Source organism: Falco peregrinus, chromosome 15, assembly GCF_023634155.1.
Source record: "Falco peregrinus isolate bFalPer1 chromosome 15, bFalPer1.pri, whole genome shotgun sequence".
Lineage (NCBI taxonomy): Eukaryota > Metazoa > Chordata > Aves > Falconiformes > Falconidae > Falco > Falco peregrinus.
Window position 1 is genome coordinate 3,040,305 of NC_073735.1, and position 24,786 is coordinate 3,065,090.

At 50.9% G+C, this 24,786-nt stretch overlaps 1 protein-coding gene and 1 long non-coding RNA gene across 2 annotated transcripts in view; one reads left to right on the forward strand and one right to left on the reverse strand.

Annotated features, from left to right (window-relative positions):
• The window catches only part of JAM3 (junctional adhesion molecule 3), a 32,552-nt gene extending 11,010 nt beyond the window's left edge, over positions 1 to 21,542 (reverse strand). Inside the window, exon 1 of the mRNA XM_055819483.1 lies at positions 21,438 to 21,542. Within this exon, the coding sequence (XP_055675458.1) occupies positions 21,438 to 21,483 (46 nt within the window). The 5' untranslated portion in view covers positions 21,484 to 21,542. The remainder of the gene's footprint in view (positions 1 to 21,437) is intronic.
• Positions 715 to 21,430, forward strand: LOC114011909 (uncharacterized). Its single transcript, XR_008749922.1, has 7 exons — positions 715 to 2,885; positions 3,469 to 3,603; positions 4,232 to 6,622; positions 7,678 to 7,794; positions 17,463 to 17,753; positions 18,002 to 18,973; positions 19,885 to 21,430. It is a non-coding gene; the product is annotated as an uncharacterized LOC114011909 (long non-coding RNA).
• Positions 21,543 to 24,786: the final 3,244 nt, after the last annotated feature.

Here is a 24,786-nt window from a genome sequence, read left to right on the forward strand (position 1 = left end):
ACCTATTGACTGTGGGCAGAGATCAATGTGGCTCCTTAAATCACTGCCAAGACATATTTATTCTTCTGTCTGTGGCAGAAGAATACTGCAAGTAGCATGTTCTGAGTTACAAGAAGGCCACAGCCGTGCAGGAAGCAAAGCAAACCAAAAACCTCAAGTGACCACCAGATTGTGGAATGGGAGCAGAACGCCTTTCCAGCTCTTCTCAGCATTGCCTTGGGGTATTCCTTGCTCACCAGTCTCCCTGGGGCTGGAGGAATCTGCCCCAAGCCAGTGCTTCCCAGCTGTTGGCACTCTCCAGTTCAAGGAGCCGGGGCATCCATGCCTGTCCCATCTCCCTGCTGCTGGCAAGCCTTGGCTCTTGGGTGACCACACTCAAGGGTTGCTTTGTTTTGCCTGTTGAATCATTAATGGCCAACTGCCACCTTTTACAAAGAATATCCCAAAGATGTTCCTTCAGGCTTCTTTCAGCCCAGTGCAAATAAGCAGCAAAGGGTTTGTGTTATGTAAATCTCACTTCAAAGGCCTCAGCACCCAGGATCTGGAGAACAGCCGGGCACGGACATGCATTCCTCTGCAGAGCAGCACGCATGCCACAACAGAGGCACCTACCAGATCTGTATGTGCTACGTCCCTGAATACCTACCAGATCTGTATGTGCTACAGACTCAGCCAGACATACAGTTGAATCCCAAATGCCATCAGTTCTCCAAAATAGAATCCAGGACAAGGCAGTGAAGTCTATATCATATTCTTATGGCACTTCTTTCAGCTAAAGAGATCCAGTCCGTACTTGTTCTGTGACTCATGTTATCTGAATCATTTTAAAATGCTACAACTGAAACTGTATTTTCAAAAAAAACCCTAGCAGCTCTATAGACAATGATACTGCGTTAAATCTTCTCTCTGTACCGGGTTAAAGTCAAGTCTGACCTTCCATCTCCTTCCATTCCAATCTCTTCTCTGTTTAAAAAGTCTAGGCAGAAACAGAAGAAGAGGTGAAGTATCCCTAAAGTATTATAGGCAAGGTAAAAAAAGATGACCAGGAAACAGATCAGATAAGTTGGTGCCAACAGTCCATGCCGCAGTATCATTCAGTGCTTCTTTGCCGATATTGCAGTTATCTGATACGGTAATTTTAGTTAATGCACTGTCAGGCACAAGCAGTACAAAAACACGCAGCTGTATTTAAACACCTGCCCACTAAAGCAACAAAAATATGCCTCGCTTGAGGTGTCCATCATCACTAAGCCGTTGCTTGATTTGCAATTCCAAATGCATCTAAGCCACATGGGAATGCTGCTATAAACCACACGCCTTGTTAAGCATCTTTGCTTTCTGGATGGTTACTCTGTGTAGCACTGCTACTGAGTGAGCGACTGATATATTGCTAGGTGTTAGAAACATGTTAGATGAACCCTCTGCGTGTCAGCGTGTCGATGGCTGCCAGTCTGGAGATGCCCCCTAGAGCATCCACCCTCAGTGCTGTGAGCTGCAGTGAAGGAAACGGCGACAAGGACAGGAAAGCAGAGATGATCAGAGCAGCAGCAGGAGACGAGCATTGCTGTCAAGGGCAGCCCAGCTGACCCCAGGACTGTCCCTGCTTTAGAAGTGGTGTGTGTACGCGGTGTGGAGGAAGCTGTTACATGTGTGAGAAACCTCCAGGGAAAGAGCACAGTGCTGGACTGGGTAAGACAAGGGAGAGGGAGACCTGGTTTCTGCCCTCGGCATATTTTGAGGAAATCATCACAGACCCTTACTTCCAGGAACATCCAACCGTCTGCACCTTGAAGTATCCATCCTGTCTCCTGGCGCTTCAGGCTCTTTATCCTTCCTCCTCTCTATCCCCAGTGCATCCCATTGTGATTCCAAAATGTAACTTAATGTCGGTGTAGACAAGGTGGTGTAGGATATGCAACACAGCATGGCACAGGAATGAGATACCAAAAAATGCCTAACCCGCCGTGGGAAGTTTTTTGGGGGGGTTGTCTAACTGTCCTTTGGCTGGGGTTTTGGGAATAGCTTAAGGGACTTAAATGTACTTGTGAGATATAAAGACTGGACTTGTAATGGGTGTGTAAATGTTTTGTAGTACTCAATCTTCTAACTTTCAGCCCCTGCCTCCAGCCCAAGGAGCTGGCTGTATGTTTGCTCTGGCATCCAAGCTGCACGTTGAAAGCCCTTCAGGCTGATAGAAGGGAGAAGGCAGGTGGACCATGCTGGGCAAGTGACCAGAGCGAGCTGCGTGCTTTTCTTTTATTCCAGTTTTCCATGGCGCCTCCCCAGCCGAGGTCAGCAAGCCAAGCCTGACTCACGGGTGGGCTGCCCTGCTAGAGAACAATGTAGATGTGCAGCGAGAGATTAGTTAACAAAAGCTTAGGAGTGTCTCCGTTCAAATTAAGTAACAGATGGACCTGGTCTGTGTGGGAGCTGATAACGGTTATAAAAAGGCCATCACCAGACTGTGGCCAGCCCACCCTGGAAAAAACCCACTCAGTTGTAAATCCTCTGTGCTGTTATAGCTGCTTGCGCTAGTAAGGCTTTATTTTTACCAGCTATCATAAAACAGCATGACTTATTTTAGATGCATGGCTTGTACCGCTCAGTTAAAAGGGTGCCAGCTCTCTGATAGACACCTACAAACAGAGGAGATGTGCCCGCCTGGGCCGGGAACATGAAGCATAATTAACCTAGAGAAGGCAAACGCAACATCACAGAGCAGTGTTTGGCATTCCACATAGTTCTGGCTTTTGCTTTTCTCCTCTCTTCCACAGCTAGCCAATGGCCCTCATTTCTTCTGAAATGCTGATAATTAGGGAGTCGCTGGCGGTCTCAGCAGTACCAGGACCCCACAGGACAAAGTTGCCTGGAAGAGCATTGAGCATGTAGGTTCATCTGAAGATACAAGAATTTCAGATTTTGCTCTTAATTCACTCTTCCAGCTCACCACTAGAGAAGGCACAGGTATGCCTGTCTGCAAATAAGAGTACGTACAGTTCTGGAATGAAATCTTAACCTGTTTACATCTCCTGATTTAAATCTCCTGATTTTAACTCAGTCCTAACTTTCAGCCCTTGCCTCCAGTCCAAGGAGCTGGCTGTATGTTTGCTCCAAGTTGCAGGTTAAAAGCCCCTTCAAGCTGATAGAAGGGAGCAGCAGGCAGGTGGACCACACTGATTTAAACTGGGACCTTAAAGACCTGATTGTATTTGCTGCAGAGAAGGTCCATTAAAATCCAGGCCATTTGTACAGGTTTTTTTAATTTCCCCCACTCCCTTCAGACAGGAGGCTTTACTGTTCTACCTCCTAATCAGCCAGCAAAGGCACTGGTACACACACAGCCTACACCCCCACCCTCAGTAGTGAAACAGGTCGCTATCAAGGAGATACGGAGCCCTCTTAAGTCAAAAGCCTCTTTGCAAAGCAGCCTCCTTCCGCAGACAAACGTTCCTCCTCTCTCCCATGCAGGGAAGCCAGCGTAGGTGTTGCCTGGTGAAGACCACACGGCGCTTTCTAATGGTTTCCCAAAGTTTGCTCGCGTCACGTTGGGATGCAGCTGCAGATACACTGGCTCACGCATCCATCTGACAAGGGCTCCTGGAGGTAAGGATTTCACAATCTTTGGTTGCTGTTTTGCTCACGGCGTTGCAGCGTGTTTAGAGATGAGATACTACAGCCCTGCATATCTGCACCTTCACAAAAATGAGACAGCCTGTTCTCAGGATCAGACGTGCACGCCACCCACTTTGCAAATCCTTAGGCCCACACTAGGAGGAGGCACCATGAGCCATGCTGCAGAGCTGTCTGAACAGGAAGACTCCAAGCTTACTCATGGTCTTAGCATAAGTCTGAGCTCTTGGCTGGACATGTTGAGCTTGAACCTAGTCCACCAGCAGGTTCTCATGCTCTGCTCTCCCTAAGGGAGCACAGATGCTTTAGGAGAGAGCCAGAGCTGAGCCGCTAGCTGGCAACCTGGGGGAAAAGCTCCCAGATGAAGGGCTAGACACTTAGCCCGTTGGATTGAAATAGCTTTTTGGAACAGACATAGCTCAAGAGACCAAGAGCCAGTTCCACAAAGGTATCTCAATGCTGTTGACATCGATGGGCATTTAATACTTTGCTGATATGGCTGCACGTGTCTTGCCCAACATCTTAATCTGTGCACGATCTGGTCCTAGCTCTCCTGTTTTCCCACACTCGTATGCTGGTTTCTGGCTTTTCTCCTGGACAGGACTGAATGTACGTGCAAGACGGGAAGGAAGCAATACTTGGGTGGATGACTAATACCTAATACTTAGAAGAGATTAAGATGGAAGCAGCAAGGCCAGAGAGCTTCCAGCACGTCGGATTGCATCTCTTTCTGTAAGGTATTTCGGGCCATCTTCAGCTCAAAGAAAAGATGGAAAGAGTTAAAACTTGCCCCTTAAAACCTGGGATGAAGGGTAATGGAGAGGGACCAGAAAGGAAACATGAAAAGGAATGCTGTGCATAGAAGAGGCTGTTATTATCAGCCCTTGCATTCCTGAATAGTTTCTCCCTTCCCAAGAAAGAAACGCAAGGCTGAACCGATAGTCTCATTTTCCTTGGGTAAGCAACACGGAACAGGGCATGAAGCTCCTGCGTTGCATTAGATACCACTAACCGGGGGATTAAATCCTGCCCAGATAATTTATTTTGCCTTGCTACTGGCCTCAGAGGTCAAGCCCCTGACACAGATGCTCTGGGCTCACAATGTTACGCTGACTCTCCAGGAGGAAAAAACAGGGGCAGGTGGCCTTGCTGTGTGGCTTTGAGGGAAGGTCGTTAGGCAGGAGAGCTTCTAATTACGTCTGCACCAAGACTCTGGCAAAAACCAGAAGAGAAATAAGGCAACAAGGAAACAATTACAGATCACTTGGCTAGGAAGGTATCAAAACAGTCACGTTGTACCAAGCGCCGTTCTTGCCGTTTTCATTAACAAATGGACAGCATAATTACATCTTCAGACTGGTCTGGCTCACAGCCAACACAGACCGTGAAAATTAGTGCGTTCACAGAAAATGGGACATGAGGGGATCTCAGGAGGCCAGCGCATCCCCACCTCTGCTTCAGGGCAGGAAAACCCATGGGATGCAACTGAATTCTGCCCTGGATGTCTGCCGAGGTTCTTGCATGCGGTGTTTCCCCGTCATCGTTTTTATCTGTTAAAATGCTGTACATTTACCAGTTTAAGCCTCAGTCCCTTCAAATTCAGTGTCCCCTGCAATTCAGTAAAGATGTACGGTTCCAGTTCACTGGAGGGAAAAACTGAGGAATGGGAAGTCACAGGAAGAATAAGGAACACGCTCTCTCAGCCGGCAGTGGATGTGACATTCTGCGATCTCTCTACTGGATGAGAGCGCCTTGCAACAGCAAAAGCAAAGCCAAGGAACAAAAATGGTGAGCGCTGAAAAGAAGTGGGAATATTTGCACAGGGCAGATTTGAAACCAACCCTTCCTGCCTATTCCCACTTGCCTTCCATTGTTTCCCTAGCCAGCCCCAAGAATTGCCACACAGGCGCATCCTACGTTATTTCTCACTTCAGCAAGTCCCTTTCCTCCCCAAAGTGGCAGATGCTGATACCAAATTAGTGCAAAGTGGGAGGGAACCAGCAGATAACTGTGATGAGAGCCAGGGGCAATGGTCTTCCTCCTGTCCTTTCCCTTCCTCCTGGCAGGGCTCTTGTTGCAGCAGACAGATGCTAAGGGAAGTCTCCAGGGCAGTCAGGCCAGTGAGACATGGCAGGGATCTCTGGCCAGGATCAGGGAGACAGAATGATCCATAATGGGAAAAGGGGCAAGTTCCTTTATTTTTGTCTTGTGTGGGAATTTGACTCAAGGATTGCTGTGAATCTCATAAGCCAAAGTGACGTTTTCCAGGCTGAGCGCCAGCCAACGCACAGACTTGATCTCAGCAGGTATTTGACTTCGACAGGAGCTGGGATGCTCGGCACCTGCCTGACCCTGGCTTTTGATGAGGACACATATCTCAAAAGCTGCCTGAAATGCAAAGACAGGAAATAAGCGGATATGCTATCAGCACCACGCTTTGCAATACTCTTTAGTGGCTGGCTGTGTCCCAGCCATCAATACAGAGACTCGCAGGGTTTTAGCCTATAATCCTCTATTCCTCTGTCTGTGACTCTAATCTCTTGATCCTCCGTTCTCCTCCAGCCTAGAGCTTGACCAGCAAAACACAGATCTGAAGTTCTGCTTATCAGCCACCGACCATGTCATCTTCCTGTGGAAAATGGGAGTTGGGAAGAGAGTAGCAGTCATCAGAGCCAAGAGCTGAGAGTAGGCTAGAGAAGGGAACAGGAGAAGGCGTGAGCAAGCACACAGAGAAATCATTTATGACATGACTGAAAACAGCTCTCTCTTTAAGAACATTTTCTCCAATTTTACAGTATTATTTTTGTCTTTTTTGTGTGCATAATTCTAGCCTCGGGTATAAACCACAATTGTCTAGTTAATGGCGTTGCACAAAACGTACAAATGAACATTGCAAGAGAATGACTGCAGGCGCCAGGGGAACATTCACATCTGCCTATGAGCGTGCGACCAAGAGCCTGTGAAACTACTGCCGTCATTCCATGCTGGAGAGGTGGGGCCGTCTTCTGTAAGGCAGCTTTGAAGCTTTGCAGTGAATCTGTCAGAACAAAGGATGCAGATCTACGAGGGAAAGAGGCACGCAGCGGAGAGCTGCGCGAGCCATGTGCACGCCCGCAGACGTGCGAGTTGGGGGAATCTCGTTCTAGGGGCAGCCCCGAGTCACGCAAACAGATCTGCAAAGACTTACCTTGTTAACATCAGCCTGAGCACAGGCTGCAAACCTGCAGAGGCAGTTGCACTGCCGGGTTCAACAGAGATTATTTTCTTAGGAAGTACATGGGGAATTAAAGGGAGCCCAAATGAAGTCACAAAGATGAAAAGCTTGACAATGCGCACTATTAGGAAGATGCTGGCATAAATCAGCAGGGGAAAAGGGAGGAAAGTAATGCCATGTCAGAGCAAAGAGTGAGGACAAAAGCTACTCTGGCTTGTCCCAACCTGGATTCCTGACCATGGCAAGCTTGTTTAATAGAGCAGAAAGGAGCCTTGCATGGAGGGGTTAAAAGATTACTTGTCCTGGGGGAGCTGAATTAGCCACATATCTGGGAACTAACTTCTCCCAGACCATGACTTGTTTTTCTCCTTAAACATCTCCTGCTGCTATTTTTAGCAGAGAATTTTCTCAGCTGAATGTTCCCAGTTGAGTCCTGGTCAGAGGCCCTTTTCCCAGAGAGATGCCGGCCCAGCACCATGTGCTGGTCCCCAGTTCAGCTGAGCTCTGTTCCACTGCCCTGGCAGCTTTGGGGTTTACCTGTTGTGCTGCCAGCTCTCTCCCAAGGCAGGGGGGGACGACAGTCCCCCTGCCCAGCCTGGGGCAGGAACGTTCAATGCTCTCACAGACCCCAAAAGCCAGGGGAGGCTGCGCTCTGGTCCACTGTTTCAGAAGCAGCTAAAGAAGAGGCTGGACAGGACTTGAGAACCACCTGCAGGCTTTTTTAGGAGTATGAATGGCAAAAAAGGTGGGAAGGAGATAGAAAGAAATTATTAGGTTGACATTAATAACAGGATCTGCTTCTCGGCACTAAAATCTGTTTGGATTCGTTCCAGTTCCTCCAAGGGAAGCCGGTATTGTTCATAAAAGTTGCAACTAAAATCGGACTGGATACAGCTTAAGGAAATACCTCTCAGAGGAGAACCCTGCCTTGGCTGCTGGAAACAAACGAGGTAACTCCCTTCCTCTTCTCTGGTTTTCTTGGGGCCTTTATTCCTCTTTAGCCAAAATGCTAACCTGTCCATCTGTCCATCCATCACTCCCTTCCCCTGGCTCCTCGCTGCTCAGCCTCCAGCACAGAGCGAATTATCTGTCTGCTCAGGATGCCTGCCCACGTGCAGTGAGCGCTGTGTCACTCAGTGGGGCGGTTTGCAGGGAAGCGATGCTTGTGACTTCTTTTATCTACAGCCTGATTTAATACCCGCCTGCCAGAGAGGGGCATGTCAATCAAAAGGCCACGACAGGGCGCATGGATGGACAAATCGAGCAAAATGGGAGTGAACCCCTGACTTGTCTGTGCTGATGTGCAACTAAAGCTGGGGGACCCAGGAGGATCAAGCGCTCCAGATCCTGCGAAGGAAGCACGGGTAAGGCTGCAGTCCTGCGCTTGGAGAGCAGCAGCAGTCGGCTGGTTACAGCAGAGCCACAGTCAAGAAGGTCCCTCTAACAATGGCCCCTTCTTGGTCAGTGTATCTGTTGCCTGTGTGTCTTGGAGTCACGTCAGTGAAGCAAACAGATTGGGAACATATTTGTACTCCCCACAGCAGTACAGAAGCCAACCCAGACACAGAAGAGCAAGCTGGGCTCTTTTCTGCTCCTCGCCTCAGTGCCAAGTTTCCAACTCTGCTTGAAACCTGTGGCCGAGCCCTTCTTTGGCAGGGGTGAAGGGAGAGGACAGGCAGGGTCAGGAAATACTGTGCTTTCAGCTCGTGCTTGCAAAAGTTGGCGGCTGGCTGCAGGAGAGGGGAGCCAGGCTGAACTGAGCCGCGCACCTCTGAAGGTCCCCACGAGAGAGACGCAGTCTGGCACGGCACGGCTTGGCCCTTCCCCCTGGTTTGCTTCAACAAATGGGGCCAGAACCGCAGTCACCTGGACAACCCACAGATGCTGCACAAGGGCTTGTCCCAGTGGCCAGAGCTACCTTCAAAAAGCTTCCCCAGGCCCAGCAGGAATCCCAGGAGCGCCGGATTTCTCTCTTGACCTTCACATACACATTCCACCACATGGGCACTTAACCTTTGAGGCTCCTTTAAAAATGCCAGCGCCAGCGTTTTACAGATGAGTATGTTTCCCCTAACATCTGCCCCCTGTATCAGATGCTGCCAGAGCCTCTCTCTCTCCTGGCTCTGCTCCCAGCTGAAGGACAGACAATAGGCGTTTGAATGCTGTCTCCAGTTCCCCTCCCGAACAGCCTGGGGGACATGGCACATCAGAGCCAAGGCAGCGCTGAGCACAGCTTGCCAGCCAGTGACAAATCTCTCCGGATCATGCCCTGCCTTTTCTTCCCCTCCCAGTAGAGCTGAACCACTGGCTAGTTGATACTGGGCATGCAGGCCAGCTCTGCTGGGCAGGTCTTGGCAGCACCCAGCTAGCCAAGCTGAGGAAGTCATTTCTCAGCGCAGTACTGCGGGAGCCAGCCTGATCCCTTTCCGAATGCTGCCAAAATTGACTGACATCCTGGATTCCCCACCCTGCCGACCAGAGCACGGGATAACAGAACCCTCCTGTACTGCTCTGCCAGGCCAGCTCACCTCGAAACACCAGCCACCTCCTGGACTTCCCCTTGCTCACTCTCAATAGCAGCATCTGGCTGCGATTAACTGATCCTGGCTGCAATTAACTGATCCAGGCCGTGCACGGGGCACAGAGAGGAGCAGTTCCACCTGCAAGAGGTTCGACAAGGGTTCGGTGAGAGCTGGCTTGGATTCTCCTGAAGAACCACTGTTCCATCTTTCTAGATACAGCTCTGCTTCTCGCATCCTGGAGCCGTTCAGCCTGTTTGGCACCGCTTCTGCTGCTTCAGAGACAACAGAGAGTGAGAAAAACCTGTCCAGACACCATTTACCTTCCATGGGCTCCCATTGCCACATCAAAGCACCACATCAAACAAACCTGCAAACTGGCCAAGGAATAATCCCCACCCAGCTCTCCTGTGCCAGCCAGAGGCTGTCAGACCCATCCCATCATGCTTCAGAGTTCACCTTTAATCCAGGCCCTTCTGATAAGGGGAAGAGAGGCAGGATGAAAAATGTCATTACAGGACCATCCACAGAAGTTACCTGGCTTCAGCCTGCTCTAGTGGGGGTTGTGTTCTTTCTGCTCGGCATCCAGTACAAGCAGAAATCTCACCTGTCTCCTACCCATAATCTGCAAAACTCCATCTCCTTTCAAAACCAGCTATACAAGACAGTCCTCCTGGCAGTCCCACTTGTCCCGCCTGCTCAGATGCTGGATCCCTTACCTTTCCAAAGCCCCGTGCGTGAATGCCGAGCAAGCTTTGCTACAACCCAGGGACCAGAGAATATCTTCCTATGGCACCCAAGGAAACGGAGGTCACAGAGAACTACAAGCAGCCTGTCCGCCATGAGCAAGTCCTTATCAGAGCAGGACAATGTCACAAGAGCTCAGGTCGATGCTCAAGATACCTTGAAACCAAGGGTGCTGGAGAGGTTTTTAGGTCACTTGAGCACAAGCTGCTTGAAGTCACTGCGATGGGGAAGCACCTGGCACTAGCATCAAGCACTGACCCCATGCAGCCACCACAAGAGCAACATCTAGCTCATTATTTTAATAAGGGTCCTTTGAAATACCTTCTGTGTGAGAGACAGCTAAGAAAATCCAGTCTGGCTTCATTCTGTCTCAGGCAGAAACAGCCTTTATTTAGCAAACTGCTGCTAACAGCTCTGTCTCATTAGTTAGTGTTTAAGGGAACCAGGCTGCAATTGTTCTGAAGTCTGGCATTGGAGAAAGCCTTGATAATGAGGTCTACAGGAGACGATTCCTCCTGACAGGCCCACAATGACCTAGAAATCCTACTTAATTCCCTGTCAGTGGAAAGTGCTGAGTAACAGCGAGGTGTGGAGGCACTGGAGGCTGCTTTGAGAGGGCGGCTGCAGCCTCTGTTCACACTTTGGGCTGTGATGCAAGAGCTCGAGGGTGGAAAAGCCAGCGCTGCTCAGCTCTGCAGCAGCTCCCCAGATAAAGCTTGCCCGGCAGACAGACAGGGGTTTGCTCTGGGAAGGTTTGTAGCCTCATCTGGAAAAGACTTGCCACCACACAGAGCACGCAGAGTGCTGGGGGCAGAAGTTGCTGTTTAACACAACAGTAGAGAGAAGAGGAGGCATTTGGAAAGAGCCTGGTGCTAGCTAGAGCTCCTTTGGAGCCCCCTCAACAGCAGCGCCTGGATCTGGTCTTCTCAGAGCAGTAGGCATTGTCTCCTCTGGATCACGCTGCTTGCAAACTGTGCTAAAACCCTGCCAAAGGCTTTTAGCTCCCTGACTCAAACAGCTCAATGTTTACCTACGCCCCTGGGTCTGACATGCCCAGCAGCTCGGCAACTTCACCTGCACGGCTACTGTGGCTACCAACAGAGACTGTGCAGGCAGCTTCCCCTGCCACATCCTGGAATTGCACGGGTGCCGGTCTCATCTCACCTGAATGTGGGATGAGCAGCGGCTCTCTGCCACACCAGGCAGCCTGCGTGCCTTGGAGGCATTGTTGAGCTTTTGACACGTCCTGCCCCAACCACTTGTCCCCGTTTCCTTGGAGAAAAATGCAGCAGGCTGGCCCAGGCTTGGGCCACTGACACGCTACTTTCAAGTGGTTTGTTTTCAACGAGCAGCGTGTGTACCACAGCTGGGAACCTCTGGGCTGGATGGCCGCAGCCAGCTAGGTTGGAAGATGAGGCAGAGGGACTCAGCTGGCACGTGGGCTGGATACAGCTGACCTTGGAGACCACCCCCAATAAAGACCCTTACAGGCATGTGCTTGCCACCTGTTTCAGCCAGCAGATGAGGGACTAAACCAGGAATTCTGGAACTCAATGCACACTCTGTTAAAAAAATGGTCTGAAGACTGCCACTCACGTGAAGCTGCCGCTGATGCGCGCTCTCTTACCGATCCTTGCAGATGCAGCCACCTTTGCCCATCATGTGCACAACTGCTACTCCCACACTGCAAATGCAGCCCTGTTTAAAGTACAGCACAAACCTGCAAAGAACTGCTGTAAAAAAAAGAAATGTGGAAATGAAACCACCAGCCAAAACAGTGTCTAGAGACAACTCAAGCCAAGTCCCTCGAATGTCAGCACCAGAAGGAAGGCTCTGAAGTGGAGAACCTAGCTCACTCTGCACCAGCTCTGCTGGCACAGACAGAGGATCTGCCTCAGAGACATGAGGAAAAGACATATGCTGAGAAAGGAAGGACCAGCTTTATTTTACCAGCCTGTGTTCCCACCAGAGATGTGCTTTAAAGACTGCCTTGCAAAGTAGGAATTAGATCCAAAGGTGCCTATGCATCTTCCTTGCTGTCATCCCCTTACCAGTTATCTCCAGCCTGCTCTGAGCCAGAAGATGAAAGGATCGTAACACCACTTATCTTCCCACTTAAGAACATGCTTAATGGCTTGCTGTTAAAGAGGAGGACACTCAAGCCCCAGAAAGCAGCTGTAAATTCTGCAAATGGGCTCCCTTGCATTTCTTTGAAGGAGCTACTGCTTCTCAATGAGGGACACAATTAGGAAAAGAAAACTAGGGAGGGAGGAAAAGCAGGAAGCCTTTGCAGCAAGGAGAGGCTTTGCCTCACGTCCAGAATGTGGAGCTGAGCAACAGATGTGAGACGTATGGCATGTGTGTCTCAGAAGTGACCGAGGATGAGCCAGGAATTTAAAAGCTCCTGGGAAATACTGAAGCAGCCAGAGTTTTGACATGTTTGTCACTAGACCATAAGAAGCTCCAAAAACACGCTCTCCTCGAGACTGTGCGGTGCTACAGCCAAGAAGGTTAGCGGTCCCCTTCCACGCTGCAGACAGAACCGCTGCATGCAACCCTGCCCTGGCTCTAACAGATGAGACCAGGTCACTGCACATCCTCTGGGCTTCTCCGACAGAGCCTGCTGCCTCATCGCCGAACCTGACCCTCATCTCCTCTCCATCCTGGTGAACCTGGGGTCAGCTTGCCTTTGTCATTTAATAGCTGAGTCAAACCCTCAGAACGGCCAAACAGGATCTGTTCCAAATATTTGCGGAAAGAGGAGGATCTAGGAGCCTGCAGCAGAACCCCAGGAGCCTCCCCGGGTGAGGAGAACAATCCCTGTTGTTGACCACCAGCGGGCTGCCAGTGAGCAGCGGGCATGGCTTGGCACAACGTCAGGAAAAAGCCCCCCAAGTCCTCCCATGCTTGCAGGGCACCGGGAATAAACCGGGATGTGGAGTCCCCTCCATCCCCTGGCACAGCCCCAGCCACCCAGCACCGCAGACTTGTCAGACCCCACCGTAGCTCAGCTGTTCATCTGGAGAACTCCAGGCACAGCTGGCAATGGGGAGAGGGGGCACCCGAGCGCCTTAGAAGCCGCTGTCAGCCCAACCGTGGACTTCAAAGGGCTCATCTTGCCCCGCTGCATGGGAGAGCACGCGGTGCCTGTGGGTGAGGACAGCTGCGTGTTGGCCGGGCCCACCAGAGGGGTTTGGATGGAAGCAGAGAGAAGTCGGTACCTGGTTTAACCTCCCCTCCAGCACGCATGAGGCAGCTCCGGCAGGCAGAGCTGCCCTGTTATTTATGGGATGTTGAAAACCGGCCAAAATGAAGGGAGAACTCCAGATACATAAGGATGCTGACTAACCCAAGTAGCCCGTTCTGCTCAAGGGAGAGCCCCTGAGATTCGGGAGGTGATCACAAGGCACTCTGCCTTTCATCTCCAGATCGCCTGTTCAAAGGGAGCTCCATCAGCACCGACCGAGCCGTAGCTAACTAAGAGCTGTTTGCTCATGCACAAGAAATGAGATAAGTCATTGCCTCCTTGCTCCCTGAGAAATCAGACCAGCCCCGTCCTTATACACTGTGCAATCTCAGCAGGGTAGCTAAGACCAAAGAGGGAAAGAAACCAGCACCTCCTCTACTGCAGGAGCTACTAGGTCAACCAGGAGATCCGTGGTGGTTGAAGCTAACCTGTTCCGTGGCATGTGAATCCAGTCCTGACATCTGCACAGATCCTTCATGCTAACCAGGGGCTGGGTGTTACTCCTTCTGCTTTGGTCCCTGGTATCTATAAACACCTCAACCAAACCAACCCACTCCCCCAAGGACAGGGGGCTGGTGGCCGGGGAGGTCAGCGTGCTCCAGAGGTGCCAGTCGCTGCAGTGCACGGAGCTGGGACTTCCCTTTCTAACGCGTGTCACTGAGGCACAGGACCTTGCTACTATGAAGCAGATGTTTTCCAGGCTCTAAAAATAACTAACTCCAAACAACATGGTGGGTATAAATAAATATTTATCTTCGGGCTTTTGCAGAGATCAATGCAGAAGGAAAAGATTAAAGTCAAGATTTAAGTGTGTATTAAAAATAGCTGTTGATAAGATCCTTTGAGGGGATAAAAGCTGTTTTACAGAAGGCAGCGAGAACTGCAGGACTTTGCAACACCTTCCCTGCCGTGAACTGTGTAAAATCCCGGAAATCATTCAAGAGAGTGTTAGCAGCCAGAGCCCTCAGGAGGAAGTCCATTAGCAGGCAGCAATCTCCTTAATGGACCCTCGGGGTATGTGGTAGCTACCTCGCCTACGGACACTCCGCTTCTTTCCACTGCTGCGCTTCCAAGGGCTGCTCACGCAGCCATTAGCATCCAGCACTCTCAGGGATGCTCCTCATCTTTATGGCAGCCCAACAGTGCGATGAATTAGTCTTTTGGGTGGCTTTCATTGAGTGAGGAGGACACAAACTGGTATGGCGAGGGGTTTTTTGGTTTTGGGTTTTTTTGTCTGACATCACCTAGCAAAGACAAACACTGATCTGCAAACAGAAGCTGTACATGCTACTGTAATGCAGGTAAAGGCAGTAACATCTGTCACGGCGGTTTTTTTCAAGGATGACATCCTAGGAAAATGAAAATATTGTCTCCATGGCAGACCTTGGCCTAAAAGATCAAGCAAAGCCTTGTACGTTTATGTGCAGACAAAATCATTACGTCCTCAGCTGTGCAACTGGCTCCACTCGAGCGGGTCTGAGAGAGCATGCAGCCACCCCAGGGAGGTGGGAAGTGGCAGGAACCTTTCTGCAGGGAATGCAAAGCAGGGAATGAAAAGCAGGACTGCTGTGCAGAGCACTGCTGGCTCTGTCAAAAGGTAAGCTGGGTTTCCCGAAACAGCTCTCTGCCATGACATTGCTTACCAGGCTTATTCCTTACTGCTAATGAAACAAAAATTCTGACTTAAGATAATATGGGCTCCTTCAGCAACCATTGAAGGACTTCATGGTTACACATCTTGAGACATACTGGACCAGACTGTCAAAAACGGCAAGTGAATGAGGTATCTCAGGTGGAGCAGGCAGGGAAGTCGGACGCTTTCAACAAGCTAAATTTTTAGAAGCATTATACTTATACCCTCCAGAACAGAGTCTAAACCAAAGTACCCCCAATTCACATCCCACCTGTAAAATGCCAGCCGCGAGAAGAAGGGCTAAGAAACTGGCCCAAAATTTTATTAAGGTGGGAATTTTCAGAAGAGCCCACAGGCATTAGAAATACAGCCCAGTAACGGGAACAAATCCCCTTGGATTTCAGTGGGTTTCTCCAGCTCAGCAGAAAATCTTACCTAGGCCACCAAAATAATTTTTAATGGTGCGATTACAAATCTTGAAATACTGCTGAACGTTGTCAACTGCTACCTTTTAGCCGCGTGCCAAAGCTAGAGTAAGTCCCTGGCACACTGGAGTTTTCAAGCCCAGTGTGTTCAAATGGGCCAGCTGCACCCAAATGAATTAAGAGGGCTCCTAAAAACCTGCTGATCTTACATTTGTGTTGTAATAATCAGGTACATTGATGGGAGTAGGTTCTGGCTTTAACTCTGAAATCCCTGGGATTTATGACTTTAAACAAAAAAAAAGAAAACCTTAAGCATTATCTGAACACAATTTAATTTCATCTACTTCATCTATCGCTGCACTGAAACCTTCATTTCCCCTTGTAACCGACTCTGTGTTAAGCCCTGTGCTCTGTTCCACGAGGGACACTACATAACTCCATACATTATATTATTTATACTGACAAGCGATTCTTGCGTGACAGAACAATTCCTTTTTTTTTTTTTTTTGAGCTTATCTGAAGTACCTGTGGGCTGTCAGGTTACAGCATGTATGTGGCTGGGTTTCTTTTTAATTAGTTAATGCCGGCCCAGTGTTGACTGGACTCCCGTTTGACAGCTCTCAGCAGTTTGCAGGTGAGTTCATGGGAATCCTACCCAACTGTGCTCTCAGGAACAGGGGAAATTGCAGAGGTCTGGGTGGTGGTTGGGGTTTTTTTTGCCAAATCCCCTGTATAAATTTTGCTCCTGCATCTGCTGCTCTTTTCTCTGCCAGTTGCCTGGTTTGGAACATGTACCAGAAGCAATTTCCTTTGATACCCAACGCAGCAGAGAAGGAGCTTTGACAAAACACTGCAGAACTGCAGAGGAACACCCCCTCTAGACCTTGCTTCTTGCGTGTTTTTTCTAAGAAATCTGGAGGCCTGGCTTAAGATGCTGCTCTAATAAGCACTGGGCACCAGCTCAGTTACGCAGCTGTCTTGGTTTTGCACTTTGAAGCTGTGTGTTAAACAGCTGAGCTTCTGCACAGGAGCCACACAAAGCTTTCTTACAGCATGAAACACAGCAAAGCAGTCAAAGTGAGTGACTGACCAGAAAGAAGTGATAACAGAACCTCAGCTGACCATTCTCCTGCAGGAAACATCTTTAATGTATAGCTCCCTCAATGTGTATCCCCAGAGGAAGGCTGCTCAGCCTCCGCTTATCTAAAATGAGATGCAGAAATCTGTGAGGAGCTGGTTATCCTGGAGACCCACGTTCTGGCGAAGTCCATGGAGCACCTTGCTGTCCTGTTCCCCACAGATGGGACTCTTTCGCTGGCTAAGTCTCTAGAAAAAAAAGAATGAAACTCTCTAAACAATACCTCTGATCTCATCTCAAGTTAATACTGTGGATGTTAGCACTCTGAAGGGTCATAAGCAAACAGAGACCTGAGCTTTCCAGCCAAAAAAAAAAAAAAAAAAAAAGGGGGGAAAAAAAAAAGGGCAGTTTTTATGTTACTGTTTATTTTTCTGAAACTGAAAATTCTCCTTGCCAGCGTGGGAGTTGGAGAACTGCAGCCCAGCAGGTATTTCCTCTGCTCCAAGAACAGCTATGGACAGAACTGCACCCAAACAGCAATCCAGCCCCTTTGGGTGAAAATTAAAACCGTGTCCAGAACTTTCATTACTGCAATTAAAGCCATTAACTGGTTCTTAGGCCATGTCCTGACTCAGCGAAGGAATGGCTTTTGCTGCACACACCCTTACTCCTCCACTACGTGCAACTGATGTTTAGTGGTTGATCCTGTGTCTCGTAAAAACATGATACTCCCTGGGGGCTCAGAGCGAAGGCAAACAGCCCTTATCAATTGGAAAAAGATGGTGTAGTTCATATTCCAACTGATAGATAAACCAGATTGAGAATGTAATTATCCTAATTAATTTTATATCTCGAATTAATCTCCTTATATAAACAGCAGTTTCAAAGCAGGCCACCAGCTTTTACGCAGAGAGCAGTTGTTTTATCTTGTTGAGGGGCATGTTAGCAATGCACGCTCTTGTTTTGCAGGAAAGGACTCTTGAGGACTCGGGATCCTGGTTGGTCTCCGGAAATCTTTCCCCTTGCTAACTCCCTCCCACCACTTCAGGCCTGCTCCGTAAGGAGTTCATGAACCTTCTCCGGATCATCAGGGCTTGATGCAATCAACTGTGAAGCATTAGCTCTAAATATACGACTGGGAGGCCAATTCTGCTTCAACACACAAAGACTCATCGCAGAAGATGGTAAAGCAGCAAGCGCAATTTGCAAGAGAAACTTAAATAATAATCCAAGCCGCAAGGAAAGCAGGAGCAAGTGGGGGTAAGGAATGGTTTACCCCTCGGTATAGTATATTTATATTTATATGTATAAAGCGCCTATCACCATATCGGTAAACATTCTTTGGAACCACTCTTGACGGTTCCTTTGAGGTGGACTGAGGTTAGGGGCATACCGGCAGGAGGCTCAGAAATCTGGCCCACCCACCCACAGCCCTTATGCAGAGCAGCTTTTGTCCTTATGTGTGAAGCTAAATGCAGGAGCTCATTCCGCTTTATTTACTTGTTTAGGTGATTTCTGGCGATTCAACATGTGTTCCCGGTGCAAACCCTCAGTGTGTGGACAGATAATTGAAAAACAGCTGCAGCAGGCCAAGAGACCCAGGATTCAACTCATACAAGGAAAATAAACAGGTCAGGAAAAGAACCTAAGTTCACGATCAGAGCAACATCTCAGTCCACCGAGCTCTTTCTCCTCACTAAAGAAAACACATTTTACTCTTTGAATCTGCTTGTGCTTCAGTAACCGAGTAATTCCCAGAAGTATTCAGAGCAAGAGGGAATGTGCTGGTGTCACGTTCTTTGTCAACAGCTGTAAAGTAGATGTGCATCCAACTCCTCTTTGGTGGTGATGCCAGATATTGCTTACCCAAATAGGAACACCAAGCCCTTCCCAAGAATTTTTTTGAAGAGGTTATTAAGTGTCTGATTTTGGCATGGCTCTCAAAGCCGTTCGTCCCTACTTTTTACTGCCTGTTGAAAAGAAAGCAATACTGCAAATACTTCCCATCAGAAAATGCCAACAAGCAACTTATCATAACTGCAATAGAGCTAACAACATTTCCACCAAGTGATTTTTGGCACTGACAGCTGACTCGGAACAGTTGTTGGTGGCTGGGACAGATGGATATTAAAAAGAAAAGAAAAAAAAAAAAGAAATGAGAACTTCTACTCTGTACAGAGTTTGAGAAACCTTTTACAAAATCCAACATATTACCAAAACCTCAGATTCAAATCAAAGGGAGATTTGAATATACTGAGCTTTAAAACTGAAACGTGCCAAGAACCTGCCCTATCTCCCTATCAAGGATTATAATGTATCAACATGTTTTATTTTCAATAGAAAATACTTGAGAGTTTTAGGAAAGTCTCTACAGCTCTGCCTTCAGCACAGCATGCGAAATCCTCAAAATCCAAATGTTTGTTTCCACGGGGAAGCTTGCAACAGAGACCTTGAAGTAGGACGTAACATCGATATCAACTGTAAGCCCCACTTTCCATCACTGATGCCAGTAACTTCCACTAGTTTAATTATGACCGTGGCTTCTCCCTGATGTGCAGAAGCTTTAGATGCCTGCAGTGCCCGGAGCTGGGTATGCACCGAGTGCTCCACGCTTCATGGGCTACTGCTTTGTGGCAAAGTGTTCAGGCCATGGTCAAGAGCAGGGTCTGTTCTGGCGCCAGTGCTGCAGGAGGGGGCAATCCCTGCCCTGCAGCACTTACAGCCTAAGCAGCACCGACTGCCTAAAGCATAGAGGTCAGTCTTGCAGCTTGGGATCTCAGCATCGTTAGCTTTGTCACCTTCCTTCTGTGCCTTTTCTTGCACCAAGTAGTCAGCTGGCATCAAACACATCCTTACAGTCACGCTCCTATCCCACTATCCATCACCAACCCTGCAGTACATGTTTAATTTTATGTACTGCTGACAGCGTAACCTTAACTTAGGGGGATGTTCCCCAGTGTGTAAAGTCAAGCATAGTGGAACAAACTTCTTTTTATTCTCGACCTCGCTTCTTCCCACTCTTCTGGGCTTATGACCACAAATCTGAAAACAGCTGGAAATCACTACAGGACGAGGCACTTCGATTTGGCCCTAATCCTTTGTATTTAAAAGGAGAGCAAAGCCTGTTGCCACTTGGTTCGCTCACCAGATAAATGTTCTCAGGCAGAGGTATGAAATGAGTGGTCTTTGGCTGTTTTTAGCAACTTTTGTGTGTCTAAAGAAAGGCAGAAGTATCTGTAGTTCATTTCCAGCCTGGCTATCTTTTAGGCCAAATTCAACAGGACACTTTGGCACTGCTCACGTAACAGAGGAGGGAAACGGGGCGGCCTTCTACCTTGCAGCCCCACTGTAAGGAAGAGTTGTGCTAAGCTGGTCATTTTTCTCCTTCAAGGGGAGCATCCCAATCCAGAGTTAGCACCTGGAAGACTATGCGGTGCTCCAGGGTCAGGAACTCCCAGTTTCTTCTGCTGAAACTGTTTCTGCTACAGACCACAGCAAAGCAAGCGAACAACAGACCCTGGAGCCCATGACACCCGTCTCATCGCAAATGTGTGTCAGAGTCATCTTCTCACCTCTCCACTCACTTTTTTGGTAAGCAGTGCCCAAATCTCACTTTATTGGAGGCCCAAGAGGCTCCGCAAGTTTTTTCAACTCACTGGAGAATTTTTTTGTCCTTAGGTAAACTGTTGGAAATATTTCAATACACTTCAGTCTTGAGTCGACCCGAAACAGTTATCGGGGGTGTGTAACACACGTGCATGCATGCACAGCCCCGTGCATTTTAGTAATCAGTTGCTGGTTGTCACCCTAACCCCACTCTGTCCCGTTTTCTCCTCCTGCCATCTGGGCGTGGGGGGGGGGGGAGGGCAATGCAAGCCCACCGGCTGCTGTCCCCCTCCTCGTCCCCCCACTATTAATAGCCAGACAACAAATGAGCCCAAATTCATTCCTGAGCGGAATTAGCAAATGTTTTTGCAATTAAAACTGCAAACATTCATGCGGGGCCCCCGGAACAATAGGCGCCTGTGCCTGGTCTTGAATAGGCACTAGTGTCCGCCCTGCCTGCCTGCCGAGCCTGCACATTCCTGGCACCCTCAGCCCTGGGCCCGCTCCTCGCTGCGCTGGGGGTTTGGGATGTTTCCCCCCTCTCTCGTCCCGTCCCGTCCCCCCACCACCACTCCCCGCAGCACCACGCTCCCGCCGGGGGAGCCGGTGAGGTCGGGGCTGGCCCCGGACCCCACGGCACGGCCCGACCCCCGGCCCGGCTGTGAGCAGCCCGTCCCTGCATCTCCCCGGGCCGGGGTGCGCATCCTCCCCCTCCCTGCGCCAGGACAAGGGCCGGGGCACCGCATCCCCCTTCTCCGGTTCCCCGGGACCCCGACCGGGGGCACCGCAGCATCCCTCTTCCCCAGGACCCAGACCGGGGGCAGACCATCCCCCTTCCCCGGGACCCCGACCGGGCCAGCGCATCCCCCTTCCCCGGGACCCCGATCGGGCCAGGGCATTCCCCCTTCCCCTGTTCCCTGGGTCCCCGGGCAGCGCATCCCCCTTTCCCGGTTCCCCAAGACGCTGACCGGGGACAGCGCATCCCCCTTCGCCGGGACCCCGACCGGGCCAGCGCATCCCCCTTCCCCGGTTCCCCAGGACCCAGACGGGGGGCAGAACATCCCCCTTCCCCGGGACCCCGGGCAGCGCATACCCCTTCCCCGGTTCCCCGGGACTCCAACCGGAGGACGGACATCCCCCTTCCCCGGTTCCCCGGGACCCCGACCGGGGGACAGGGCAGCATCCCCCTTCCCCGGGACCCCGACCAGGGACAGCGCATCCCCCTTCCCCGGTTCCCCGGGACCCCGACCCGGGGCAGCGCGTCCCCGGGCCGCGCCGCGGCGGGTCCCGCGGGCCGGGGTGTCCCCGCTGTCGCCTGCTGCGGTGGCCGGGACTCACCGAGCAGGGGCAGGAGCAGGAGCAGCGCCGGCCGCCGCAGCGCCATGATGGGGTGTGCGGAGCCGAGCGCGCCGCGCCGAGCCTGCGCACTGCCCGGGCGGGGGGGCGGCGGGGGCGGGGGGACCGCGGGGCCCGTTGCCGCGGAAACCAGGCGGGGGGGGCGCGGATCCCGGCGGGGGGCCGGCAGCAGGGCTTGCCGGAGGGGGCAGGCCCCGGAGGGCAGGGCTGGAGCGGGGAGGGGGTACTCCCCCATCCCCATCCCGCAGCCCCGAAGGCGGGCGCATCCCGCGGGTCCTCCCGCCGCCTCCCGGGAAAACGGGCCCGTGCGGGTGGGAAGAGGCGCCGGCGCAGCGCTCGCTGGGCGCCGCCGGGGGAAACTGGCCGCCAGTACAGCGCTGGGAGGGCTGTGCGTGGTGCTGAGCCGGCAGAAGCTGGAAAAGGAGCTGGAAGGCAATGTTTGGCTGAGCAAAACCCACCCAAGTTTTGCTCTAGAGCGGGTGCTTCCCCCTGGGTTTAATAAGAGACCCTAAACCGAGGGATTTCTCGGTGAAAACCCCCTAAAATGCTGCCTCACACTGAGCTGTGCCTTTCACTATAAACTTTTGACCAACTCAGAGGAAGCAAGCCAGGCCAACAGCCAGCAGGGCAGAGACTTTTCCCAAGGAGCTTCCCCAAGTCCTCAAGCGGTACCCAACCCTCCGGCCGCAGCCACGTGTTTCCCTTAGGGATCCTGCCCTGGCAAGGGGCTCTGCACAGGGAGCATCCCGAGCCACTGCGCAGCCCTTGCAAGTGTCCCAGAACCTTTTTTCTTTGATTAACAGGAAAAAACAAAAATTATCAGCACCGGCCACTCACCCCAAATGGAGCGAGTCAGCCTGGGTTAATGCTGGCTCCTGCGTCACTGTCAGTAGTGTGTGATGGGGATGTAATTAAGATGCTGCTGAAGATGAAGCAGCTGGAATGAAAGCCGAGCTCTTCTCTGTTCCATAAACCGGCTCGGCAGAGCTGGTAGAAATTAAGGGATGTAAAAATGTATTTAACTTGATAATGTAGCAGATCCAACTCAAGATGCTAATGAGTAGATTTAAAGGGCTGATCTGAGCCTGGTGAAATTAATACAGAGTCTCATCAATTCTAATGGCCAGATGGGACATTTCACTGGGGATGAAGGAGAAGGAATCGCCTAATAACACTATATGGCTTAAAATCTGACTCTACCAATCTTTGGGTTGGGTCTTTGTTGAGCAAGGAGTCATTTTAACACAGTCCGTTCAGACTGGCCTGACAGGAGGTGTAAAATATGATGACATAGAGTATAATCATTGAGAAAGTGTAATCACTGAGCTGCCAGCTTCCTCTTCAACTTCCAGCAGCAGCTTGATCAGGGAAGAAGTGGAGCTGAGAAAGGGGGAACAGGGAAGGATTGGGGGGGGGCAGGGGGGTCTAGCCCCTGTGCTCCTTCTGGCCTTCCAAGCTGTATGTACAGGGCCAGGTGAAACGTGGACCTGTGAACAGCCTGCAGCACCTTGGGCTTTCCACATGGGAAACCCGGCTCATCCCATCCGTGCGGGAGTGGGGAAGAGCCGTGCTGGGGAAGCGGCGGCCGGGCTGTGCTGCGCCGCTGTTCCCAGGCCAGCTGGCCCGCGTGATGGGGAGCTGGAGCTGTGCTAAGGGGCTCGTCTCAGCCTTGGTTTCCCTCCCGAGGCGGCTGGAGCTTAGCCTAGGTGTGCACTGAGAGATGTTTGTGAATAATCAGTGCAGGCAGAGGCCAGTTTGAAGTCAACTGGCAAAGCAGATACGACCTTAGCGCCGTCATAACACACCAGGGTGTGAAATCTTGAACATCATCTTGTATATACGTCCTCGCATAGGACATACGTGCCGATTGCCCATCTCAGGCAGATACGACTAGTACCAGCGCTTCTCTTTATGCTGCCTCCATGGTTTTATTACAGTGAGGTTCTGCCTTTTGATCTGCCATCGCCACTGAGGAGCCATCTGAAATGGGAAACTCAACAAGCAAAAGGAGTCGCAGTAAATATTATACAAGAACTGTAGCGCACATCAAACCAGAACGGCAAAGTGCTGTGTTGCAAAACATTGATTTTCACACACAAATGGAACTCCCATTTCATTATTTAATGTTGAAACAAGTAACTAGAATAAAGTATGCACTAAGGGCAGCCCTGTGTAGTGCAGGGGTGTATTCAGGCATGATGAGGGGCAGCATAAACCTGTCTCTTCTTTGATTTCTTTGTTCTCTGAAGAGCTTAAAACAAGGAGAGGAATCTGCAGGATGAGAGGGAGGGAGCATGTGTCCTGCCAAGGAGCCTTCCCGAGCTCCAGCAAAAGCCTGTGGTGGGAGTGATGGAGAAGCAAGGGCTGCATGACCCAGCCCAAGCACAAGCAGCGGTGGTGGCCCTGGAGATGTGCAGGAGAAGGCAGCGGGGCCTCGCTCCTGGCGCTTGTAAGAACGGGGGGGAGGTGACCGAGGGCTAAACTGGAAAAAAACACCTTAGGGATTTTGAAAAGTTGTACGGAGCATGTTGTACACTGAGTGGGCTCTGAAGGCAACTCAGAAAAAATGGATATCCTTTTGATGCTTGTAGTGCCCGGAGGCCCAAACTGAGGTTCAAGCCCTGCTGGGAAGAAGCTGCTCAAACCTGTAATAACAGGCTGTGCCTGTCACGATGAGTTTTCAATAGCAACACACATGGCAGACAGGAACGTTATTATCTGAGGCACTGGGGCTCCAAGGACTCTGCCAACGAGCTGTGACACACCTTGCGTGTCTGAGGCCGCAGGGCTGCCCATCTGGACCTTCCCTGGGTTCGCTCCAGCCCCCTTGGGCTCTGAAGCCATGCCGGCGGCAGGCTGCTCCGCCGCCCTGTGAAGGAGGAGGTCCTGGCACACACCGCCTCGGTGCAAGGGTTCGGCTGCTCTCCCAGGTGGGAGCTGCTTGTGCAGCCTCTCGGGGAGGACAGCAGCTCTGGAGGCCACCTGCTTGGTCCAGCATTAAAGAAAAACTTCTTGACGTGCAAGAGGAGGGGGGCCTGGCCACCGCGTTTGCTCAGGGGGCAAATGCCAGCAGGCAGGATTTCCTCAGGCAATCTGAAGCGTCTCTAGAGCCAGATTTGTGTGTGACAGAGGGAAGGTCGTAGGTGATGTAGGGGACAGAATCAGCCATCAGAGAGGGAAACTCTCCCCAGAGCTGCAGTCGGGTGAGCAGGATGCTACCGCATCCAAGTGGAGCCGTATCGTACCCCTGGCTGAACGAGGCCGATCGCCTTCGTGGGGGCTGGACAGGACCCCTCGGTCTAACTGGGTAGGACATTTGGAAGCAAAATCC